This window comes from Nomascus leucogenys, chromosome 4 (genome assembly GCF_006542625.1).
Source record: "Nomascus leucogenys isolate Asia chromosome 4, Asia_NLE_v1, whole genome shotgun sequence".
NCBI lineage: Eukaryota > Metazoa > Chordata > Mammalia > Primates > Hylobatidae > Nomascus > Nomascus leucogenys.
In genome coordinates, this window is record NC_044384.1 from 143,946,711 (window position 1) to 143,972,101 (window position 25,391).

A 25,391-nucleotide genomic window follows, 5' to 3' on the forward strand; every position below is an offset into this window, starting at 1 on the left:
ACCCCAACTCCTGTAAATCCTCCAGATCAATATTAGATGCTTTGTTAAAAGCCAAAATGGATGACTATGGACACTGCACTAAAGGACAGAGAACTGGGCCTTCAGTATATTGGTCACTTTTGTGGACCACTTCCTAACTGCCTGCCAATAAATGTTTAATAAATGTCTTTCTGAGACTTGCCTTCAACAAGATCAGGTAGATAGATGGTAGAAGAGTAGTGAAGCGTCATCGACTTCCAACAACTGGTGACTATTATCGATGAACAAGACCCTGGTAGTTGGACATGACCGAATTGCTCAGATAAGCTCACAATACGTGTACAAGGTGCTGACATGTAAAAATCCATCACACACAGCAAAGAAGAAAATCCATATCAAACCCATGGACAAGTGGGGTATGTGAAGGACTTTTCTGCTTTTGCTAGTGAACACACCGCACCTATAGGACCACTGTGTCTCCTTCGTGAAAAGCAACTAGGAGGCAAGCTGTGCACTAGTTCAGGATGACCAATCGGTTTTAACTACTTGGCAATTCAAACTGACTTCCGGTGGTTGAAGAGCTATGATTGACAGTGCCAAGGGTCAGGTGGGACACATTTCCACAAATAAGCAACAATTCTCTCTTGTGCCGTCAAAGGTTAAAACAAGAAGTGAGATCTCCATTCCCATGCAAACTGGCTGTGGACATATTTCCTAAGCCCAAACTACAGCAGCATTTTTCAGACTGAGTGCAAGAGCAAAGGGAATTTCCTTTTTTTTTTTTTTTTTTCAGAGGGAGTTTCACTCTCATTGCCCAGGCTGGAGTGCAGTGGCATGATCTCGGCTCACTGCAACCTCCGTCTCCTGGGTTCAAGTGATTCTCCTGCCTCAGCCTCCCAAGTAGCTGAGATTACAGGCATGTGCCACCACGCCTGGCTAATTTTGTAATTTTAGTAGAAATGGGACATGGATGAAGCTGGAAACCATCATTCTCAGTAAACTATCGCAAGGACAAAAATCAAACACCGCATGTTCTCACTCATAGGTGGGAACTGAACAATGTGAACTCATGAACACAGGAAGGGGAACATCACACTCCGGGGACTGTTGTGGGATGGGGGGAGAGGGGAGGCACAGCATTAGGAGATATACCTAATGCTAAATGACGAGTTAATGGGTGCAGCAAAACAACATGGCACATGGATACATATGTAACAAACCTGCACATTGTGCATATGTACCCTAAAACCTAAAGTATAATAATAAAAAAGAAATAAAGAACTATTCATGCTATAAAAAAAAAGAAATGGGGTTTCACTATGTTGATCAGGTTGAACTCCTGAACACAAGTGATCCACCTACCTTGGACTCCCAAAGTGCTGAGATTACAGGCGTGAGCCATCATGCCTGGCTGGAATTTCCTATTTCAAAACCCATTTAACTGCACGATTGAGGAGCTTCAACCTATTTTTCAATTACAAGTGATGAATCTGCAATATAAGGACATACTAAGAGGCAGGCATCGAAAGAAGAATCTAAGAGAATTCCATCAGTGTCTTCTAAGCAATGAAGATGCTCAATGAAAATTGTCTAATTGTGGACTGACATGGAATCAGCAGTATCTGTCTGTGTGAAAAGGCATTTTCAAAAGTGAAATACGTAAAATCTATCTTATTATATATCAGCCTTAATAAACATTGGCAATCAATGTAGGTGATGGGAGCACTCAGTCTGAACTCCAATTAAATGAAATGTTATTATTCCCCCCACAAATTATTTTATTTTTCTCATTAATAGACCTGTATTACAAAAAAATTGTATTCGAGTGTCAATAAAAATTTTGTGGAAAATGTCTTTTTCTCATTATGTAATCATCTACATGAGCACCTACATACCTTGATTTGGTCTCTTTGCCCACAAAGCCTAATAAACTTACTATCTGATCTGTTACACAAAAATTGTGCTGACCCCACATACAGACTCTATTAAAAAATGAAGATTTACTGGTACCAATAATATATGACATACTGCTTTTGTAAAAAGCAATTTTTAAGGCAATATAATTCTATGTATGCCAGAAATTCTCTTAAAATATCTATTTGCATTTGTATGCTTGTAGATACACACACACACACAAATGTGTGGAAGGAAATATTAAACTGTGGAGAGTGACTGCTTCGTGCAGACAAACACTCCAACCCACAGTCTGTTCTTCAGTGTCCATGGTTACATTTAAAACCTAAATCAGATTAGGTTGCTCCTCTGTTCAAAAGCCCCAATGGCTTCTCATCACACTTCAAAACAAAACAGCTGCCCGCCTTGTCACCCTGAAGGTCCCAAAGATCTAGCTCTTACCCCTCTCCAACCTCCTTCCTCCAGCTCAGGAAGTTCTTGCTGTACTGGCCTCCCCGTTGCTCCTGCAAGCATTTTTCTCCATCAGGACATTTGTTCCTTCGGTTACCTCCAGCTGAAACATGGATTTTCACAGAGTCACAGGCTCCCTCTCCCTCCTCAGGCCTGTAATCGGCTGTCACCTTCTCAGGGAAGGCTTCATTGGTCACGTTATCTATCCAACGCACTATTGTTTTTCTTTTTATCATTAACTGCTTGCTAGCTGACATTGTTATACACTTATTTAGTATTTGTCTTCCTCTATGAAGGTGCACGCTGCTTCATTCTCTGCTATGTCTCCACAAACTTGAAAAGCACCTGAGACACAATGAGTGCATGTCTTTCATTAGTTAGGAAGTGAACTAATGAAAAGAGGCAAGTGAGGAGAGGGAAATTCTAGTCTTCTTAGCAATCTTTGTTATAATGGGTATGTATCTGTGTACTGTTTATAAAATTAAGAGAATAAAAAAGTAAAAAAGAAAAAAATTAATGATTTTAAAGATTTTAGAAAACAAAATTGTTGGCCGGGCACGGTGGCTCACGCCTGTAATCCCAACACTTTGGGAAGCCCAGGAGGGCAGATCATGAGGTCGCGAGTTTAAGGCCAGCCTGGCCAAGATGTGAAACCCCATCTCTACTAAAAATACAACAAAATTAGCTGGGCATGTTGACGGGTGCCTGTAATCCCAGCTACTCGGGTGGCTGAGGCAGAGAATTGCTTGAACTCGGGAGGCAGAAGTTGCAGTGAGCCGAGATTGTGCCACTGCACTCCAACCTGGGCGTCAGAGCGAGACTACGTCTCAAAAAAAAACAAAAAACAAAACTGTTTCTCGCTCAGTTTCCATTCTATTAACGTATTGAAGCTCTTTGTAACTTTTTGAAACCTTTTTTACACTCTATCTTAGATACTGGCAACAGCAACAAGTAAAAGTGAACTGAAAACTGAAATGGAAAACAGCCCTTTATTTGGACATTAAAGATTTGGAGGTACAGTTTGCTGTACAGAAGTTTTCACTCCTCCACAATTTCACCAGGTATAGAGTGTGCATCCCTGACACTGAAAGGGAAGGCTTTAGGGTTTCATCTTCTAAGGTAGATTCCCAAAGAGAGTTGGTTTACCTGAGATCCGGGGGGCTGACAGTGGACAGTTTAAAACATTGATGAATCTTTATTACTATAAAATAAAAGGGTTAGATTTAGGCTAGCCAACATGTAGGTCTTTTTATGTCCTAGAACCCAATGACTTCCCATCTCTCTGTAATGGCATGAAGTAAGGCAGACGACTCTAGAAGATCCTCTTACACTAGGGCACACAGAATGTTGTGTTGCACCAGGGCCCTGCCTGGAAACCCCTGCCTGATGGCCTGTACCACTGAGCAAAAAAACGTCTCCATCTCCACCAGGGTGCCATGGGTCAACTAGTGCTGGCCACTCATCCCCTTCTACTTACCCCCACCCCCAGAGGCTGTCGACGCAGGGGGTAGTGTTCCAGAACATAACACACTTGCTTCCGACGACTAGCACACTCCCGACAACATGGGGATTTTAGGCCATGCCACGCTGTTTGCTACCAGCTTTTTCCCACTTAATTTACATTTGCATGTCATTATTATTCAAAAGCTTAAAAAATACACAAGATGAAAACTGGAAAGAAGGAGAATGTAAACTTCAGAATAGGATATTCTTAACTACCAAAAGAATTTTACACAATTATTGTTTTATATTAACTTTTGAGTCAATATTTTAAAATAAATATTTTGAAAACACATACTAAGGCTAATGGAACATAAAATACAGTTTCTTGTCAAATTTAATATATGTTCAGAAAGCCAAGATATTAATAGCAGGCTAAAAATATACAAAATTATTTTCATTCTTTTTGTGAAACAATTTTGGGGAGTGTATACTCAAGGAAAAAGTATGTAGCACATCTGTGATGATTTCAAACCCTACCGTGACTTCTCCGCCTTCAAAGAGGCAGTTAAAACATTTGCAGAGCAGACAAGTCATGCAGAGTGAATACGTTCTTACTCAAATTTTAACCTAATCTTTAGGTAAAGACAGTCAAAGTTCAAGATTTCTTCAATTTTGGTTGCTGGAACCTATTTGTGTTTATAACTTCAGTGCAAACTTTTTTATTCTTGTGACTTTTGCTATAATGATATAGTTTATTATTATAGTTACAATTAAATTATGAGTAGGAATAAATCTTTTCAAGTGATGCTTCAAGCAAAATAAGTACAAGTCAAACAAGGACTGTTACAAATGAGCAAAAATGTTTAAATGTTTCTTCATAATTAACACTGACCAAAGTTTCTTGAAAAATCAGTATTGATAACAGATTTCTAAATGTACTTTTTCACACTTTCTCTTTGATACAATTGATGGCTTAAGCTACCTTAATATCTTTCTTTAAATACCCTCACTATTAAGAACCTAGGTTTTTAAAAACTCTCTATTCTATGCATCTTTACACACGCTGCAGCGCAAGACTCCAAAGGAACAAGGAAAAAGACTTCACTCCCCTCAGTTATTCACGCTATGTACTACTTATCCTTTTGACCTATAAGAAGGAAAAGTCTTGGAGAAATAGATTCATAACAGACTTGACCAATAAGTCTAGAAGTTCCAGAAGGCAGCAAGTCATCTATTCCTAAAGAGTTTATCATCGGAATGATCAAATACACATTCTTTAAGTAAAAAGAGGGGTAAGTGGGGAAATAATTTAAGTTATGAAAAAGCTGTGATAAATTTAAAACACAGATGCAGTGTTACATGTTTATTTAGCAAAGGTGACTTGGAAAAGGAGATTCACATACTTCCACCGTATCCTCCGGGTAAGTTTTCCTTTTCTTCTGTAGACGTCTCCATGTTACAGTCAACTATAAAACATGGCTCATGTTCACTCTGGGCTTCACCTTCAGAGGAGTTTGATATTTTGGAAGTGGTACCTTTGTTCTGTGTGCTTTTCAGACCAACCGCTTCTTTCACTTCTTCAAGGCTTCCTTCCAAAGGAGTTAAATCACCATCGTGTCCTTTTGGAAGAGCGGGGTCCTCAATGGTGTAAGAAAAGCCATTTCCCTCTGGGCATGCGTCTTCTTTCCCAGCCTGTCTACAACACCTTAGGGTTTCTTCAGGGGCAGAGGATTCCTCAGAAGTCACGCAACTCAAAGTTGCACGGCCTTCACCATTTGCAGTTTTCTGAGGACTGGAGATGGTTTTTGCTGTGAAACTGGTAATGTCAACTGTTCTGGTTTTTTTACCAATGCAGGAAAAATCAGACATTTCAAGTATGCTTGTTCTCTCCTTCTTAGAAAGACTTCTACAGCTGAACTGAGCAAGGGTTGATGGCAGCTGAGATGTGGGAGGAAGATTCTCTGAATTCCTTTCCTTAAGATTATCAGGTGAAAAATAGTCATCATATGAAGACTCCCCACAGCTAAGAGCCTCCAGCGCAGGTCCCGCCACGTGCTGCAGGCTGCCTTCCGACCTGCACAGCTGCAGCCTCGGCATGATAGATCTCCTGATGCTCCTCTTTCTCTTGCTTTTTTCCTTTGGAGGTGAGTGGGAGCCATGTGATACTCTTTGTCTCTTTACTGACGAACTACTGGGTCTTGAACGTATCAAAAGGTGGCCTTTTGTTGAAGATAACGTAGGAGACAAACGATACTTCTCTTCAAACGTCTCCTGAGACATACCTGCAGCCTGCTTTTGGTCAGGGGTGACTATTTTACCGGCAATATTTCTTTGCAAGTTTATTTCTTCCTTTGAAAGATTACTCAGAAATTTCTGAGGACTTGATTTATCAAGGTGAGTGAAAGATGGTGATGAATGAATATTATTTGCTTTCAATACAAGTGAAGAAATACACATATCACTTTCAATGTCATTAATGGATCCTCCCAACTTCCTTTCCTGATTTCCACATCCTGAGTTTCCACAAAGATCATCAAAAGATGAGTGTACGCCACCAGCAAAGGATTCATCTAGAAAACATTAACGGAGAGCTAACTTTTAAAAGTGGTTTAAATTATTCTAAATTCAACTTTCAGTTGACCAATAAAACAATACTTTTAAAGTGCAGCTATTAGTTAAGAAGACTATTAGCCACATTTGGGTTCTTCTCATTTCCATTTAAGCGTCCATTTTAGGCCAGTATTTTTAACTAGAGAACCTGGGCTTTGATGGGTGTATGGGATAGTGGTGGGGATAGAGAAGAGGGGTAACAAACTTCTAAAAATTTTAGGCAAATTTCCATATGCATGTGCACATTTTCCAAAAGAGCATCCATAGTTTGTCACTAAATTTTCCAGATCAATAATTCTAAAACCTAAGAACTACTGTTGTAAGGTCTGGGGAAAGTTCTAGTCTTGCATGAATAGCTCACCTTTATCTTCCCTGTCTTCCAGTAAAGTCCTCATATTACATTTATATTCAAAAGTGAGCCATTTGGTAGGCCTTAATGTTTCAACTCTTATATAGATTACTCATTTCCTGAGAGTAATGCTAACCTGCTGCTACCTCCTGAAAATTCTATACTCCTCTGTACTCTCCGGGCCTTGCCCTTTCCTCCACACTTTATTCTGTGTAAATACAATTCATCCTTCAAAACCCACCTGGGTTGTCAACATCCCTGGGACTCTCCCACTGAACTTGCCAGGTCTCCCCTGGCCTTGCCCCCTCTGCTACACAACATCATGCATCATACTGCTCCGTGGTTACATGGGTGTCTGCCCATCACTATGCTATAAGCTACTAGAGGTCTGTTCATTTTGGAACGAATATGAAGAAGTCTCTAGTCCTGTGCTGGCTCCCCCAGTAGGGGCTCAGCACTTGCTGGTGGAGGGCCTGTGTTTTGTAGAAATCACTCAATTTGGAGGTAACTCTGTGACTGAAATCGCTAAAGTTCTAATTTAAAAAGGAAGAACATAGGTAACCACCAAAGCTTCCCTTCCAACTGTGCCCCAGGAAGGGAGGGACGCCCCGTGAGCAGGAGGCACCATGTGTGTCTTCAAGGCAGTAGTTGGAAATAAGGTCACTTTTAATTTTAGATGCTGAATAAGATATATTCAGCATCTAAAACTGTTTTATGTTTTATCACACTTTTCAAAAACCCAATAAGCAATGTGACATGTCACTAAGAGTGAAAACTGTGATGTCAGACTGCCTAAGTTAGAAGCTTGGGTTTGCCATTCACAAACCACATGACCTTGTACAAGCTGTTTGACCTCTGTGTCCTGGTTTTTCACTGGCAAAATGGGATGGTGATGGAAGCTACCTCTTAAGGCTAATGGGAGAATAAAATGGGATAACAGTGAATAAGACACTTAGAGGACTGCCTACAACACAACAAAAATGAAATCAATGTTAGCTATTATTATCACTTGTTTCCAACTTCTAGGAAATAAATGTATCAAGTATAAAATAAAAAGATGGAGACTATTTAAGAGAAATGGGTAAATAATTCCAGCACACAGAGATGAGAGTACAAGGATTAACCCTGCGCTGAAAGGAGGCTTTGGTTGAAACTTCTAATATCTCGATACCATCTTGCACTTTGTCATTGCTGTGGCTTTCATATAAATATTCCATAACATCTCAAGCACTTTCAAACATAGTACTTGTAGGGGTCACTGCTACTTATTTGGGCCCTACCGAGGGCTAGGTGAGAAAACTGTAAGAAATCTGATCAGAAGAAGATATCATGAAAAATTATCATCCTAAGTCAAACAAGGGCTCCCACATTAAAAAATAAGTATGTGCGTATCGTGTAACTAATTGCATTAATTCTTACCAATGTTCTTTCTGCTTGTAATTAGAAATCCTCTATTTATCGGCAATCTTTACATACTTCCCTGACCCCGTTCAATAACAAGTTCCTTGTGTTAATTATACATTGTGTGAAACAACATTTCCTTAGCTCTGACCTCAGTTCTATGTAATTTAAACTGCATACAGATTAGTCCATATACGATCACAATGGTTTTTTAAAATGAGCAATGGATTCTGTAGCAAGAAAGCAAATGCCTAGGAAAAAAAACCTATAGGAACCAAAAAGGAAGTTTAACTCATGCCTTAATTTTATTATAATACCTAATTTCAGGGGGACTTAGAAGTTCCAGTTTTAACTAATTATTTTACTCATCAGAAGTTGCTACATGAAATTCTAAATCAGAAAATCATATTATTCTCAAAACTTAAATATATCACAGAAAGGAAAATAGAAATTTTACCTGAACACAAAGCATCATGTGCAATGTTCAAAGGTGCTTCACACAGAGAGTTACTTGGATTATCATCAGACTGCTGAATCATTTGGGAAGCTAAAAACAGGACCAAGACACTGCATTAGATAAAGTTTCAGTATTTCTTGGCAGATGAAGCCAATAGGAAGTCCTCCTATTATTCATAGGTGATTCTACTAAATCCTACAATCACAAAGTTAGAAGGGATCTTAAAGTCAACTTACCTGAATCTAATCAGAAGCTCAACAGAGTTAAGTGAACATTTCCAGTCTATTTTAGTCTTCTTGTTTGATAATCATGGCTTTTTCTTCAAGGATGCTCATCATAGTTACCTCTAAAACTAGAGCACTGCTTCTCAACCACAGGGGACGTGGGGTCCCAGCAGATATTTGGTAATGTCTGGACACATTTTTGGATGTTGCCAGTGAGGGAGAGCAGTGGGTACATTGCTAGTGTTAGTGGGGAGAGGCAGGGATGCTGCTGAGCTTCCTGCCACACACAGGGCAGTGCCCCCAACAAAGAAATACCCAGACCCAAATGTCAGCTGTGCTGGGTTGAGAAATCCTAGACGTTTCATAGAAAACACTTAGGATGTCAGTGACTTAACCAATAAGGTCGTAAGTATTATCTTCAAAGGCTGTTCATACAATAGTCAAGAAAAGAAAGAAATGTTTGGATCTCATATCCGAAGATATTTTTTAGAGACTCAAAAGGACACTTTTCTGAGAAAACTGCAGCAAAACAGAGAATAAACCAAGATAAGGAAGGGAAGCACACATAAAATTTTCAGTTAAGTTTTAAACTGTGCTGGATGCAGTGAAGTAGCAAAATTAACATGGCAAAGTAATAGAAAAAGTAAAGTTTAAGGCAAATTAGTTTATATGCATAATTGCACATTGAAACAATTTGGATGTCCACCTGGGACACAGCTAGTTATCTACCTCAATGTCCATTCTCACTTCTTCTTAACAACAGAACTTTGATTTTATCAGGACAGCAATGCATCCCAGTCAAGACTACATTTCAGTCTTGCTTCCAAAAGCGGTGGCCATATGACCACATTCCAGCCAATGGAATTAGACAGGAATATTGGATAGATGTCTGGTAAGGCTGTCAAAAGGAGATGGCTCAGCTGGGAGGCACATATATTTTGGAAGAAAAGCCAGGCAGGCACAACAGAAAGATGGGAACCTAGTTTCTTAAAGACACCATGGAATGGCATCCCAGCCCTGACTGCCTACTTCTAAACTAGGCAAGACACAGAAAGGCAATTCTATCAATTTTAAGTCATTGGTTTTTGTCTTTGTTATATGCAGCTGAAACTAACCTTAAATGATATAGATGGACAAAGGACCTAAAATTAAGAGGTAATAGTTGATCACATTAAAAGCTGCATTCAGTAAGTCAGTCAGTAATATGAAAACACACTTAAACTTGCTTCTAATCAAAAGTAACTTAAAGAACAGATCCAGTTTTTCAAGCCTCCGACTGAAAAAGGCTACAGGCTAATGCCATTCCAAGTATGGAGAAACGGGCATTCTTATAAACAACTGGTGACAATAAGATGGCCCAAATTTTTTGAAGGATAATTTGACTATATCAATAAGCCAGGGGTCGTGGCACACACTTGTATTCCTAGCTACTTGAGAGGGTGCCAGGGGTCATGGCACACACCTGTATTCCTAGCTACCTGAGAGGGTGCCAGGGGTCATGGCACACACCTGTATTCCTAGCTACTTGAGAGGGTGAGGCAGAAGTACTTGAGCCCAGGAGTGCAAGCCCTGCCTAGGCAACGCAGTGAGACTCTGTATCTTTAAAAAATCAAATTCTGCGTGTATGAATTAGTATTACTGAAATACATGAAGTACTCAGAAATATAAGGATTCACTTAGGCACATGCAGGGGTTATAACAGTAAAAAGTCAAGTTGGGAAGCTGGAAAGACTTATGTCTACAGAAAGGAAAATGGCCTAATAAAAAAACAAGAACAACCAAACTACAGGGTTAAAAAAAAAGAATAAAAACTGCAACACGATTTCTAATAAACTGGGAAAAAAATACCCACCAATAGATTTTTGAATATCAAAGCTGTAGACTACTTTGAGCATCTTTAAAAAAAAAATACGTCTACAACTAAGCTGCAAAAAAACCCTCCAGGATACTCTTAAGTAAATAAACACAGCGGATAATAATACACATGTCATTATCTAATTTAGGTAAAACAGAAATTACACCTCCACACAGAAACCAAACCCATATCTTTTTCTTGTATACAGATATCTGATATACTGAAACAGATCTGGAAAAACACATCAACTTAAAATACAGGTTATCCCCAGGTAGAAGAGTACAATTATGTGGGTATCAAGATGAACTTTTAGCTACTTTGATAAATGTTTTATTAAAATGTGAATTACACTTCAGTAATTAAAAATTTTAAAGATTAAAGAAATAATGAAAAACAAACTGATTCATTAGATACATGAATCTAAAGCAAATTCCTTCAAAAGACATGATTTACGGCCAGGCGCGGTGGCTCTCGCCTGTAATCCCAGCCGTTTGAGAGGCCGAGGCAGGTGGATCACCTGAGGTTAAGAGTTTAAGACCAGCCTGGTCAACATGGCGAAACCCCGTCTCCACTAAAAATACAAAAAAACAAACAAAAAAATCAGCCAGGAGTGGTGACAGGTGCCTGTAATCCCAGCTACTCGGGAGGCTGAGGCAGTACAATTACTTGAACTCGGGAGGTTGCAGTGAGCCCAGATTGCGCCACTGCACTCCAGCCTGAGTCACAAACGCAAAACTCCATCTCATGAAAAAAAAAAAAAAAAAAAACAGACATGATTTTTTTTTTTTTTTTTTTTTTAAAAAGAAAGAAGGCCGGGAGTGGTGGCTCACGCCTGTAATCCCAGCACTTTGGGAGGCCAAGGCAGGCGGATCACGAGGTCAGGAGATCGAGACCATCCTGGCTAACACGGTGAAACCCCGTCTCTACTAAAAAAAAAAAAATACAAAAAATTAGCCACGCGACGTGGTGGGCACCTGTGGTCCCAGCTACTAGGGAGGCTGAGGGAGGAGAATGGCGTGAACCCGGGAGGTGGAGCTTGCAGTGAGCCGAGATTCTACCTCAAAAAAAAAAAAAGAAAAAAAGAAAAAATTCCAAAGATAATAGAAATTACAAAAGAGCTATAACAAATAGGACTTTAAACTTGAAGAATACTATACACCCAACATATGCTTCAAAAATCTTAATGATGCAGAAGATTTTCTGGAAAACAAAGCCAGCCATGAAATAAGTCAAAATTTGTTACTATCAGGAAACATTAAAATATCTAGGCAAAGAAAAAAGAAGCTTTCCACTATAATTTAATCGCCTATTTGCATAATTTTCATTTTACAAACTGTAGTTACTTACAGCTGGGGGAAAGATTTTCCCTTTTCTCCTTCATCTCTTGTAATCTCTTCTCCATTGCGCTGTGGTGACTACTATTAATTTTAATTGTGGGACTATATGTTAATGAACCACCAGATTCAAATAGGAGAATAGGTACATCATCATCTGAAAATAAACAAAAAATCCACTTTAAGATCAAAAAGTGCCTTCACACTTCACGAATATGATTCCTTTTAAGGAACAACCCTGTTTTCCTTCTTCCCTTTCAACATCATTACCTACTCCTACTAATATTCTACCTCCACCACCTCCACATGCAGTGACACTGCTGCTACAGCTGTTGGCTCACATCTGCTGAGCAACTGCCCTCACCAAGCACCGTGCCAAGAATGCATGCATTAGTGCATCCAACCTCAAACCCAAACCCAAATCAGTATCCCCACTTGAAGACAAAGACTGAGACACGGAAGTTATAAGTTGTAAAGCTGGAAATGCAATTTAGTTTCTGTTTCTTGTCCCAGGTTTCAGAAACTGCCCCCATTCACCATCACTCCTACCCTCAGACACACTCACAGACCCAGACATGAACTTGACTGCATGACGTGGGATCGGCATGGTCCCGGAACCATGAAGTTATGAGCTCGTTTTGTGTGGGTGCAGAGTTGTGTTTTTTTCTGGAATGCTACCTTGCATATGCTCAAAGAGCCCTTCAGAACTTTGATACTCACCCCCAACAAAAAAATACCAAGAATCATTTAATACATTCTCCTTTGGGACTCTTAAGCCTGAATAACCCTTACTGTAGTTCTGACAATATACAAATTTACATTAGTTGAATCATTAATACTTTGTATGTATAGTTTTTAATTACGATACATATGTGGTCTAAGAAGAAAATTTTGTATCTATCATTACCATGCTGCCAAAGTATTTTCAAATACACTGTCACTGACATAGGAAAGAAGCCAAAGTGGAAAAAGTATAAAGAATTATAGGAGAGCGTGCAATATTGCTATGAGGCTAGAAAGAGAGGCCAGATCATAAAGGACCTAGCAAATTGGAGAATACGTTAAATACAGGATTTTATCCTGAATATTTTTCCTTGGGATGACACCAAGAAATTTTAAACCAGGGAGGGGATGTCCTTCTGATTTAAGGTTTTCACCATTGTGACTGCAGCACAGAGATGAACTGTAAGGAGAGAGTGGAGGGCGGGGTAAGGAGTGGCTGCAGTGGTGCAGGAGGGATGATCCAGGCATCAGAGGAGAGAGGAGGGAAGGAGAAAACAGAAAAAGTCAAACAACTGTTTCAGAAGCAGGGTCATGGTCTTGATGGGGGTTAGCATCAGGAAGAAGGAGATGTCAAGGACGATTGCACATTTCTGGCTCGAGCTTCGACGAAGACCAGACAGCTGGTGTGAAGGAAGGATGGACACAAACCAGGAGAGGCAGCAGGAGGGCTGAGCATGAAACAAATGATGCAGGCCATGTTTCTGGAAAATTATGTGGCAGCACTACGTGGGCTAACTGTTCTACCCAGTTCTGTCGCATTATCATCACACATTTAAAATAAATCTTGGCCGGGCCAGGCACGGTGGCTCAGGCCTGTAATCCTAGCACTTTGGGAGGCTGAGGCGGGCAGATCGCGAGGTCAAGAGTTTGAGATCATCCTGGCCAACATGGTGAAACCCTGTTTCTACTAAAAATACAAAAATTAGCTGGGCGTGGTGGTGCGCCCCTGTAGTCCCAGCTACTCGGGAGGCTAAGGCAGGAGAATTGCTTGAACCCAGGAGGTGGAGGTTGTAGTGAGCCAAGATCGCACCACTGCACTCCAGCCTGGCGACGGAGCAAGACTCCATCTCAAAAATATAAATAAATAAATCTCAACAATTCTATTTGAATAACTTCAAAACACAGAATAGAGAATTTGTGACATAGTAACATACATGAAAACAAAGAAAATGAAAACTAGAGGAATTAATGCTTCCTATTTCTAGTGACCATAATTGCTTATCTGTAGCAATGGTGTGTCAGAATTAGTAGGAAATACAAAATTTAGAGGACAGTGAAACAGGCAACAGAGAAATACCAAAAACATACAATATATCTTAATGTTTCATAATATTCTGGTTTTTTTTTTTTTTTTTTTTTTTTTGAGATGGAGTCTCGCTCTGTCGCCCAGGCTGGAGTGCAGTGGTGCAATCTCGGCTCACTGCAAGCTCTGCCTCCCAGGTTCATGCCATTCTCCTGCCTCAGCCTCCATAGTAGCTGGGACTACAGGCGCCTGCCACCACACCCAGCTAATTTTTTTGTATTTTTAGTAGAGACAGGGTTTCATCGCGTTAGCCAGGATGGTCTCAATCTCCTGACCTCGTGATCCGCCTGCCTCGGCCTCCCAAAGTGCTGGGATTACAGGTGTGAGCCACCGTGCCCAGCCCATAATATTCTTATATATAAAAATATTACTTAAGAATATATAAGAATACATTTATTTTTTTCTAAGACACCTTGTTATAGAACATAATATTCTAAAGTATTTTCCCAAATCACTAAAAGAGTGTATCATCTAAGATTTGCCTATTCTGTGTAACAAAACAAAAACGCCAATGAGGTAAAAATACGAAGTTATATATAAAGAAGAAATAAATAGGTATTTATTTCAATGAGGCTTATTAGCCAAAGTTTGCTTTTCTTCTGAAATCGTTCCTAAAAATAAATAGTTCAACCACCTTGATGAATGGTTAAGACTGTGGTCGATTAGCTCAGCTGCATGGCTCTATTATGGCTCCCAGTCAAGTCTCCCGCAGGCTCCTGACATTTTGTTTTCTCCTTCCTAGAGTAAAGCTATCATAGTTTTCATCAGCTCTCTCATCCTGAACCCCACTAGTCATCATGCAAATTAAACAAGGTATATGGACACAAATGCAAAGAACTGTATTATATTTCTTAGCTTACCTAGACTTGCTTTTTGCCTTTGTAGCTCTTTAGCCATTTTCTCAAATTTCTTCTGAAATCTCTTATCATTTTCCGGTGTTTTAAAATTAAAATCTTTGGGCTGCATACATTTACGCTGTGCAAAAAGAACACAAAAATTAATGCTGTATTGCAACTGCTTAAGACAGGAGAAAAAGCCCTTTCGCGTACATTTCTGATACCTTTTATAACATCAGTAATAAAAACTTCTGAAAGAGGTGTTTCTTGCACTATATGTGAATTGGCAATATTTTTTTGTGTGTGTGCAGTTACAAAGAAAATGGACAGAATTTAAAAGACTGTATAAAAGGCTCTGTATTATGCTTTGCAAGACATTTTCATGATCCTAGCATTCTTAGTTTCCGTGAAAGTTTTTAGCCAGTCTCTTTCGATTTTTTGCTACTGTTACCACCAAAACCAGCTCAATCTAGTTTAACTTTGTGTATCAAAATGGTGAACTGTTTAATTGCCACGGCCCCCGAAGCTGCAAGTTATGTCCCTTGAGCATGCCCACATGAACCAAGCATGTAACCACGGGCAGAACCTAAGCACTTAGACCAAGGAACAGGGGCCAAATCAAGGAGTAAACACCTGATGGCATAATCCATGATCCAATCAGATTGAGCCCTGGCATCACCTTGTGACACAACCTAGTCAGATGACACCGCCCAGCATGACCTCGTTGCAAGATCCAATCAGATCACACTTTGTTTTCTCTGCCTGTGAAACTGCCTGACCCCCATCTCAGGGAGGCAGATTTGAGCATTTCCTCCTGTCTCCTTGCCAGGCAATTTGCAATAAAGCCTTTCTTTTCTCAAAAGCAAGTGGCATGATCTTGGACTCTATGTGGGTTGGGCAGCAAGCCCATTGCCTGCTTGGCAGCACTATTCTCACATCATCCTCCCTGCAAGACCATGACGCAGTAATAAAACAATTTCTATTTTATAATTACAAAAGAAAAGAACCATTATTATTCTTGCCTTACTGTCATTAAATCACAGTAACTCCAATCAGCCAGTAAAACCCAAAAACTGTAACTACACTCACAAACACATGAAACCCCAGGCTGAGATCCACAGCAAGGTCTTGGGTTAACTCTACTCTTACCATCCTCAGAGAGGGGAAATGTTTCCTTTGAAACACACCTCACATTCCCAGCCTTACCCACATTCTCTTCTTGGAACTGCCCATTGACTTCCCGTCTTTAGCCCAGCCATCAGCACAAATACGCATACTGGAACTTCACATCGATTTTACCTACTAACACTTTTATGCCTGACTTCTTTCTTGTAGCACCCCAGGGAAATTTAAGTCGTCTGTCTAGGTTCCTTGGTTGTCAGCTTGAAGCTACCAGCCCAAATTTGTTTACATGGGTAGCTAGCTACCCACATAAAAGCTAACTTCTTTTGCTCCAGTCTTATAGAAAGAACTTTTTAGCTATTCAAGGCTAATGCCTATACTGGGGATCTTGCTCTGTTAGTTATTCACTCATTTATTGACAAAAAACATGACCATACGTCAGGCACTGGTCTTGCAACCTAGAAAGATCCTTGTCATCATGGAGCTTGTATGCTGGTAAGGAATGACAGAAAATAAACATAATAAATAAGTAAGTTGTATGTGTCTTGGGAGGTTCATTTCAACTGGCTTGGAACCAGCCTGCACTGCTTTCACTAAAGTACCGGCACGACACAAAATGTACTAATTAGACAGTGGTGCTTTATAGCCACAGGTCCGGGAAGTTTGGGGACAGACTGTCCTGGCCTGTCAACATTGTTTATGATTAGTGAGATGAAGGATTTGCCTGGAGGCTCTGCCAGTGGGGCTGGTTCATACAGGCTCAGGGTCAGCAGTATACAAGAAGACACTCCACACCTTGCGCAACCTGGTTCTCAGGTACTGTGCAGATTGCACACATTGTTATTTTGGGGTCCTGTGAATCTTCTCTAGCAGCTGTATTCCATCAAACTGCCCGTATTACTACAGTGTGTTAGGAGGAGCCAGTCAGCACTGCAGATGAAAAGAGACTTGCATAGTTGGCACAAGTGGGAAGGAACTGCTGGTATCAACAGGGGTGGCAGGACAGGTCTCAAAGAGAAAGCAACATCTGCACAAAGCCATAGGGAGGCTGGAAAACAGGTCATGTGTATGGATTTTGGGGGAATAATGTTCCAGACAGAGGGAACAGATAACGCAATGGCTCTGAAACAGAAACACGATTGGCATGCTTGAGGAACAGCAAGCTAGGCAGGCAGGCAGCAGACAGGGTGAGGGGGAGACAGATGCACAGAACCTTCTCAAGGACCCAAAAGAATAAGGCCTCGAGTCGTTTACTTTGCAAATTTAATTTTAATTAATTTTATTTTAATTTAATTTTAATTTGCAATTATTTAAATTTAATTTTAATTTGCAATTACATTTGGAAAAAAGAAGGAAAGGGAAGGTTTCTGGACATGAAAATTAAAGTGGTAAAGTGTATGAGCAGTCATTAATGCTTCAGATTAGGAAAAATTAAAAAGATCAGCAATATCCAATATTGGTCAGAGTATCAAGAAATAGGTTTTTTGTTTTGTTTTGTTTTTTGAGACAGAGCCTTGCTGTCGCCCAGGCTGGAGTGCAGTGGCGCAATCTGGGCTCACTGCAACCTCCACCTCCTGGGTTCAAGCAATTCTCCTGCCTCAGCCTCCTGAGTAGCTGGGATTACAGGTGTGCACCACCAGGTCTGGCTAATTTTTGTATTTTTAGTAGAGATGGGGTTTCAACATGTTGGCCAGGCTGGTCTCAAACTCCTGGCCTCAATTGATTTGCCCACCTCAGCCTCCTGAAGTGCTGGGATTACAGGTGTGAGCCACCATATCTGGCCAAGAAATAGGTCACCTTGTTTATGATTGGTGGAACTGTTAAAATCAAAATGTGTATGTATTCTGACCCAGTAATTTTATCTCTAGATATCTGACCTGGAGAAATAAACTCAAATATGTGGCATAAGTAATATACTTAGCAAAACCTGACATTGACTAAAAGTACATGAATACCGGAAAAACACAGTCACAACGTATAATGCAATACAGAAAACTGAGTAGAGTCAAAGCTACTGACATGAAATGGTCAAAACCATATTGTTAATTGGGGAAGAGAAGGCAACTCACCAAATGATACACATAAGACAGCAGAGCCCCCTCACGTCAAGCATGCATGTCTGAGTGTGTACATGTGTGTAACGTACTAAAGAAATGCCACCCAGGATACTCATCAAATTGAAAGCTGCTTACTTTGAGGGAGGGCAATCAAAGAGATGTCTGTGTTTACTAAATGCTTTACAATGAAAATAGGCATGACTACTGATGTGTTTTTACAATAAACACTTGATTTTAGCATGTCACAGGGAGTCCAGAGATTGCAGAACACTTGTTCACCTATAATCAGGTAAAACTGAAGAAGTTCATCCATCACTGCATGGGCAAACTATGGCTTGTCTGAGATGAAATGTAATGAAGAAATATCATTTACTATTTTCAGGAAATGTGAAGTCCACAGTTATTTCTCCTCTAGTCTACAGGAAATGTAGTTCAGTTTGCAGAAAGTCATCAAATCCTCCCTCTAACAGAGAATCTCATGTGAAAACAAACTGGCTGTGATGTTTCAGAGTAAAGTATCCTCAGATAAAGAAATCACAATTAGAACTTCTAAATAAATAGAAAGCTGAAAAGGTTGTGGTTAAAATGTGAATTCGATCTCAAATGAAAGCAATGTCTTTAACTCTACAGTGTGCCCTCTGTATCTGCAAGTTCCAGATTTGTGGACTCAACCAGTCATGATTGGAAATACTCAAAAGAAAAAAAATTTAACACAAATTAAAAAAAAATACAGTGTAACAACTATTTACAAAGCATTCACATTGTATTAGGTATTTAAGTAATCCAGAGATGACTTAAAGTACATGGGAGGAGCCAGGTGCAGTGGCTCATGCCTGTAATCCCAATTGGGAGGTTGAGGCAGGAGAATCACTTGGGGCCAGGAGTTTGAGACTAGCTTGGGCAACACAGAAAGACCCTGTCTCTACAAACAATTTTTTCTTAAGTATACAGGAGGATTTGTGTAGGTTACATGTAAATACTATGGCATTTTATATAAGGGACTGGAGCATCAGTGGATTTTGGTATCTGAGGGGGTCCTGGAACTGATCCTCTGTGGATACTGAAGGACAACTGTATTTGTACAGCAGATTTTCCTAATAAATGACTTTGCACACTTGGATGTAGGTCCATCGGACTTTTGAGATTTATTTGGCTAAATAGAATGCAGGTATTTTGACTACAGATATAATGAACTTCATTCTGAAGTAATTACCAAAGCACCTAAATGTTTGCTTGTCTCTTGGCACCTTTTAGTTTTCCTATGGCCAACCACAGTCTTTTCCATTTCCTACAAATGCTTTCGAAGAAGTCATAGGATAAAATAATCTCTGTAATTCACTAAAAAATGCTATGTGAAAAGAACAGTAACATCAATAGCATATTTAAGACAACTCTTGAATATATTTCTAGAAGTTTTATTTTCTAGAAATAAAAAAAGAATAAATTCCTAATTGCTATTATCTACATTGAAATCATGTACTTACTTTTTTTTTAATTACGCTTGGTAACTGTTCATTCGTATTAGCTGCAGGGAACAATGATTCATCAATGTGTGCTCCAGCTGTCCTGCATCTGTATAATTAAATTAAGGTAGTCTAATGAGTATTTGTTACTATTACACATTGACACAGCACTAAATCTGCACATGTATTACCAATTTAAGAAATCCATACCTAGGTCATTTTAACAGACTTTTAAAAAATAAATACAATAGCAAATACAAAAGTCAGTATAAATCAAACTTCCCAAAAGTGTCTCTATCTGGTATTTAAGTATAATAGAAGCAAGAAGCAGGTAAAGGAAGTACAATTTTTATGCAACAATTTTTGACTTGTAGCATACTTCAAAATTATTAGTGCATGGTACTAATAAAGCTATGAGTAAATGCTATTAAATGCATCATTTAATAGTAAACAGGCCATAAAACAGAAAATTTAGAGGTAGAAGGGACGTAAAGAAATTGAAGTCAAAGGACATCTCTTTCCTCCAAAATTGGGTTGTCCTTTTTGTGTTTCTGTCCAGACACCACCATTAGCCCTAAGGCCTGGGTGTGCAACCAGTGCTCCACATTGCCAAGCCTCCTCCTCCTGCCCTGTGGACACACCTGCCATTTCTCCTGTCCACCTGCGTATCTCTGGATTCCTGTGACCCTTATCTCCTTCTTAACATTGTCACTCAAGTCTAAATAATGATGATTTTCTAAATGATCTCCTGCCCTACTGTTTGTTTCTCCTCTTCTAATTCACTCATACATTACTGATATATTAATCTTAAATTTCTTTCCAACCCACATAAAAACCTTCTGTCACTCCCATGTTTAGAGCATATTCTCACTCATCTGCTGTTTAAGTGTTTTTATAATAAGGCCTCTACTCACCTCTCCAACTATCCCTCACAGGCCTATCACCGTTCAACATCTAACACACGAACAGTCATTTGAAAAAATTAAGTATACCACAATAAAAAACACATATCCATATTGATATAGAAATTTCTACAAAATATATCAGGAATGAAGGAAGTTTCACAAATATGTGCCTCTGTATGGTACAGTATGGTCTATGCAGTGTGGTAAGTGACACTAGGGTAATGAATCTCATCCTGGCATCCCTGACCCCCTTCTGAGGGTGTGCAAAGTCAATAATATCTTTATAACAACACTAACATGTGATTTTCCTTTCTCATCTCACGTTATCTCCTCAGTATACAATGCAGTGGAGTTTTCAGAAGCAAAATGACATGTGCTATCCCAATACACAGAATGCAGAGGCAGATATGAGAAGGCAACTGTCTTCTATTAAGCCAGGCATCAGAGAAATCTGCAAAAATGTACAAATTTAAAAAACAATACAGTGCAGTAATTTTAACAAGAGAAGTACAACCAGGCAGAAAAGCAGCAAAAAGTTGCATAATGAGTATGGTTCAGAGAAAGCTTCAGGTCAGAGATGATCACCAAACTCAACTCTGACAAGGAGGCAGATGTGGGAGGACACAGATCTTCCATCTGGAAGCAGAGCATAGACTCAAGCACAGTGCAGCAAACAGGGTGACATTTTTGGGAAAACATACGCCACTTTTATGACTGAGTGAATGAATGCAAGTTAGGAGACTAGCAACAAAAAAAGAATTCATGTGATTCCAAGGGTTGTACTTTCTAAGCTAATCAGCTTGGACCCCGTCCTGTGGGCTCTGGGGCATGGGGACAGGTGTGAGGGAGGAGTCGTGGGCAGATCACTGGTCCAGGACGAGGAGGCCAGTCAGGGACTACCACAATAACTGTGGCAGGAGACGCTAAAGATTCAGCAAAGGCAGTTGGGGACTAAGATGGGGAGGGGGAATCCTTAACTGAATAATATTTAGACAATAAAATGGAAGGTTTTTGACCTCTGGTTAAATCTGGTGGACTGAGCACATGCTTTTCTCTTGACCCCCAAAACCCCAATAAAATGATAGTAAAGGAAAACAAAAAGATATAAACCAACAAAAATAAAGAGTAGATAAGAGCTGTCTGGGGAACTGAAATCAAACAAATAAAAAAAAAAAAAAAAAAGGGAAACTCAAGCCTGGCGGCTGGGCTGGGGAGGAGTCCATCTGGAGCTCAGAACCTGGAGCCAGAACCACTCCACGGCGGGAGGCGCAGGTGAATCCAGAGCAGTCAGGGGTGGGGCAGGGGGCAGAGGACAGCAGGCAAAGTGCAGAGGGCGGAGGGTGGAAGGCTGAAAAGAGGCAGCAACTCTCCTTCTCTCCTTGCCTGTGCCCACTCACTGCCACCCAGTGCCCAGTGGGGGCTCTGGGTCAATGCTCAGACAACTGGAGCCTGAGAAGCTCTGGACTCAAAGGACACTAGGCCAAGCTCAGGGAAAACAAAAAGTTTTCCATGAAAGGAAATATATGCACGGTTCAGTCTGAGATTCAGCCTAATACACAACTTCCACAGTCATAATGATGTAAACATAAACTACTGATTTAAGCAAAATGTATCATGTACACTGCAATCAAGAGTGGAAAGAGCCTGCACATGAATGTGTCCATGCAAACAGCAGATGCGTGTATGTGGGAGTGGGGTGCCCTCAGAGGGGCCGATTAAAAACAAAATTCTCACTTCCCTATCAGAAAGTCACTAGATAATATCTGAAACTGAAAAACCAAAACAGCAATACGGCCACAGTATTTAGAAATATGGAGGTCACTGAACAGCTTATCTGCAGAAGCAGCCACATGTGTGAAAGGAGCTGCCTCTGGGGAACAGGAATTGAGGGTGAAAAGGGTCAAGAAAGGGACCATTGTTTTTCATCATAAGCCTTGTAATATTTGGTTCTTCTGTGTGTGTGTGTGTGTGTGTGTGTGTGTGTGAGTGTGGGTGTGCATGTGCATGTCCATACAATGGAACATGATTCCACCATAAAAAGAAATGAAATTCTAATACAGATGACAACATGATGAACCTTGAAAACATTATGCTAAGAGAAAGAAGCCAGACACGAAGGCCGTATATCATATGATTCCGCTTATGTGAAATGCCCAGAAAAGGAAAAATTCACAGAGAAAGAAAGTAGACTAGTGGCTGCCTTGGCTGGTGGGAGAATAGGGCATAGGACTAAGGGGTACAAATTTCATTTTGAGGTGACGAAAACGTTTTTAAATTGTGGTGACGGTTGCACAACTCTGTGAATACAGTCATATGCTGCATAACAACCTTTTGGTCAATGACAGACCACATACACAACAGTGTTCACATAAGATTATAATGGAGCTGAAAAAATTCCTATCGCCTAGTGACATACTGATATTCCTAACCCCGTGTAGGCCCAGGCTAATGTGTGCCTTTGTGTCCTAGGTTTTTTTTTTTTTTTTTAAGTTTAAAAGTAAAAATTAAAATTAAAAAATAGAAAAAGCTGATAAAGATATATTTTTATACTGCCGTACAACGTATTCAAAGGTATTAAAAAAAGTCAAAAAATTTAAAAAATTACGAAGTTTATCATGTAAAAAAGCTATAGAAAGGCCAAATTAAAAAAAAAAATACAGTATAGGCAAGGCGCGGTGGCTCACACCTGTAATCCCAGCACTTTGGGAGGCTGACGTGGGAAGTCGGGAGTTCAAGGCCATCCAGGCTAACATGGTGAAACCCCGTCTCTACTAAAAATGCAAAAATTAGTCGGGCGTGGTGGTGCATGCCTGTAAACCCAGCTACTCAGGAGGCTGAGTCAGGAGAATCGCTTGAACCCGGGAGGCGGAGGTTGCACTGAGCCGAGAACGTGCCACTGCACTCCAGCCGGGCCACAGGGCGACTCCATTTCAAAAAAAAAAAATACGGTATAATAACTATTTACGTAGCACTCGTATTAGGTATTATAAATAACCTACGTTTTTTTTTTCCTCCCACCACAACTAACAGAGAGATAGATTATTTACTTATGGGAGGAGCTGGGTGCAATAACTCCCATGCGTAATCCCAACATTTTGGGAGGCAGAGGTAGGAGGACTGTTTAAGGTCAGTAGTTGGAGACTAGCTGTGGCAACGTAGCAAGAATGCCATCTCTACAAAAATAAAAATAAAAATAAATTAGCCAGGCATAGTGGCACACGCCTGTAGCCCCAGCTTCTCAGGAAGCTGAGGCAGCAGGATTGCTTGAGCCTAGGAGGTTGAGGCTACAGTGAGCCATAATTGTGCCACTTCACTCCAGCCTGGGAGACAAAGCAAGACCTTGTCTTTAAAAAAAGTTATAGTATCAGTTAATACAGTTGCTCCAAAAAATATACATCCAGTGTAGCCTAAGTGTATGACGAGTATAAAGCCCACAGTAGTGTACAGTAGTAGGCCTTCACATTCGCCCACCACTCACTCAACGACTCAACCACAGCAACTTCTAGTCTAGCGAGCTCAATTCATAGTAAACACCCTATATAGATGTACCATATTTTATCTTTTATGCCATATTTTTACTGTACCTTTTCTATGTTTAAATATTGCAGAGACACCAATACTTATCACTGTATTACAACTGCACAGGCTGTAGGGGTTTGTGCCTAGGAGCAATACGTTGTGCCACAGAGCCTAGGTGTGCAGTAGTTATGTCATGCAGGTGTGTGTAAATACACACTGTGATGTCTCCACAACAACAAAATCACCTAACTATTCATTTCTCAGAAGGCATCCCTGTCGTTAAGCAATACCTGACTGTATATATAAAACCACTGAATTGTACACTTTAATCAGGCAAACTGTGTACCATGCGAATTAGATCTTAAAACAATGTTGGAAAAAAAAAAGAGATACCACTACACATCCGCTCAAATGGCTAAAATTCAAAAGATGGATAAATTACAAGTATTGGCGAAGATGTGGAGTGAATGGAACCCTCACACACCGCTGGTGAGGAATATACAGTGCCATAACTGCCTTGGAAAAGTCTGGGTAATGACCGAATAGAAATGAAAGCATACAGAGACACAAATGTAAATGTCCATTGTAACTTTATTCATAATAACCTAAAATGGAAAACTAGCCCAATCTCCATCAACTGGTGGCACCAAGCTACACGCCAGCAATAGAATGCTACTCAGCTATAAAAGGAAGTGAAATCACTGCTACCAACAACATGGACAAATCGCAAAAACATCACCTTCAGGGAAAGAAGTCAGGCACAAAATAGTACACACTGGATGATTCCACTGATCTGAAGCCGCAGAATTGGTGACACTAATCTTTAATGACAGAAACCAGATCTCTGGCTGCCCTGGGGTGGGAGGAGGGGGCAGGGAGGCCGACAGCAAATGGACACGAGGGAGATTTTGGGGTGATGAAAATGCTCTATATTTTGGTTGTGGTGGTGACACAAGTATACACATTTATCAAAACTCCGTGAATGTACACTTAAAATGGGTCCATTTTATTTTATGTAAATGTTTTTATAAAGCTGATTTTTAAAAAAAAACCACCTATCTGAGCCTACAATAACGGGATGAGCAGAATGCTGTATCTAACAAAAGTGATGGGAAAGGGAGGCGCGGTGGAAGAGAATGAGGAAGGAAATGCTTGTTAGGTGTGCTTCTTTTTAAAAAGTTCCCTTAATTACCAATTTTAAGCATGAGAAGTTTTTAGCAGCTTCTTCTTAAGCAAAATGTCATCGATTTACCACTATTATGACTAAGGGAACAGCAAAAGGGGGGTGGCTGAGATGCATCTGGATGAAAGACGTGGAGGAGACCCTAGATAATCGTGTTATCAAATACACACTATTAAAATCACCACCATCATCAGGACAAAGGTC

General features: G+C 40.1%; 1 protein-coding gene across 3 annotated transcripts in view; it reads right to left on the minus strand.

Moving 5' to 3' along the window:
• MCPH1 (microcephalin 1) overlaps nt 1–25,391 on the minus strand; it is a 242,280-nt gene that overhangs the window by 197,190 nt on the left and 19,699 nt on the right. For 2 of the 3 annotated variants that reach the window (XM_003271408.4, XM_030812414.1), the window contains exons 4-8: nt 19,602–19,689; nt 14,963–15,077; nt 12,030–12,173; nt 8,604–8,693; nt 5,190–6,356 (exon numbers count right to left, since the gene is read on the minus strand). In XM_003271408.4, coding sequence (XP_003271456.1) covers nt 5,190–6,356; nt 8,604–8,693; nt 12,030–12,173; nt 14,963–15,077; nt 19,602–19,689 — 1,604 coding nt within the window. Of the gene's footprint in view, nt 1–5,189; nt 6,357–8,603; nt 8,694–12,029; nt 12,174–14,962; nt 15,078–19,597; nt 19,690–25,391 lie in introns of all 3 variants that reach the window. The other variant, XM_030812415.1, reaches the window with a different exon arrangement.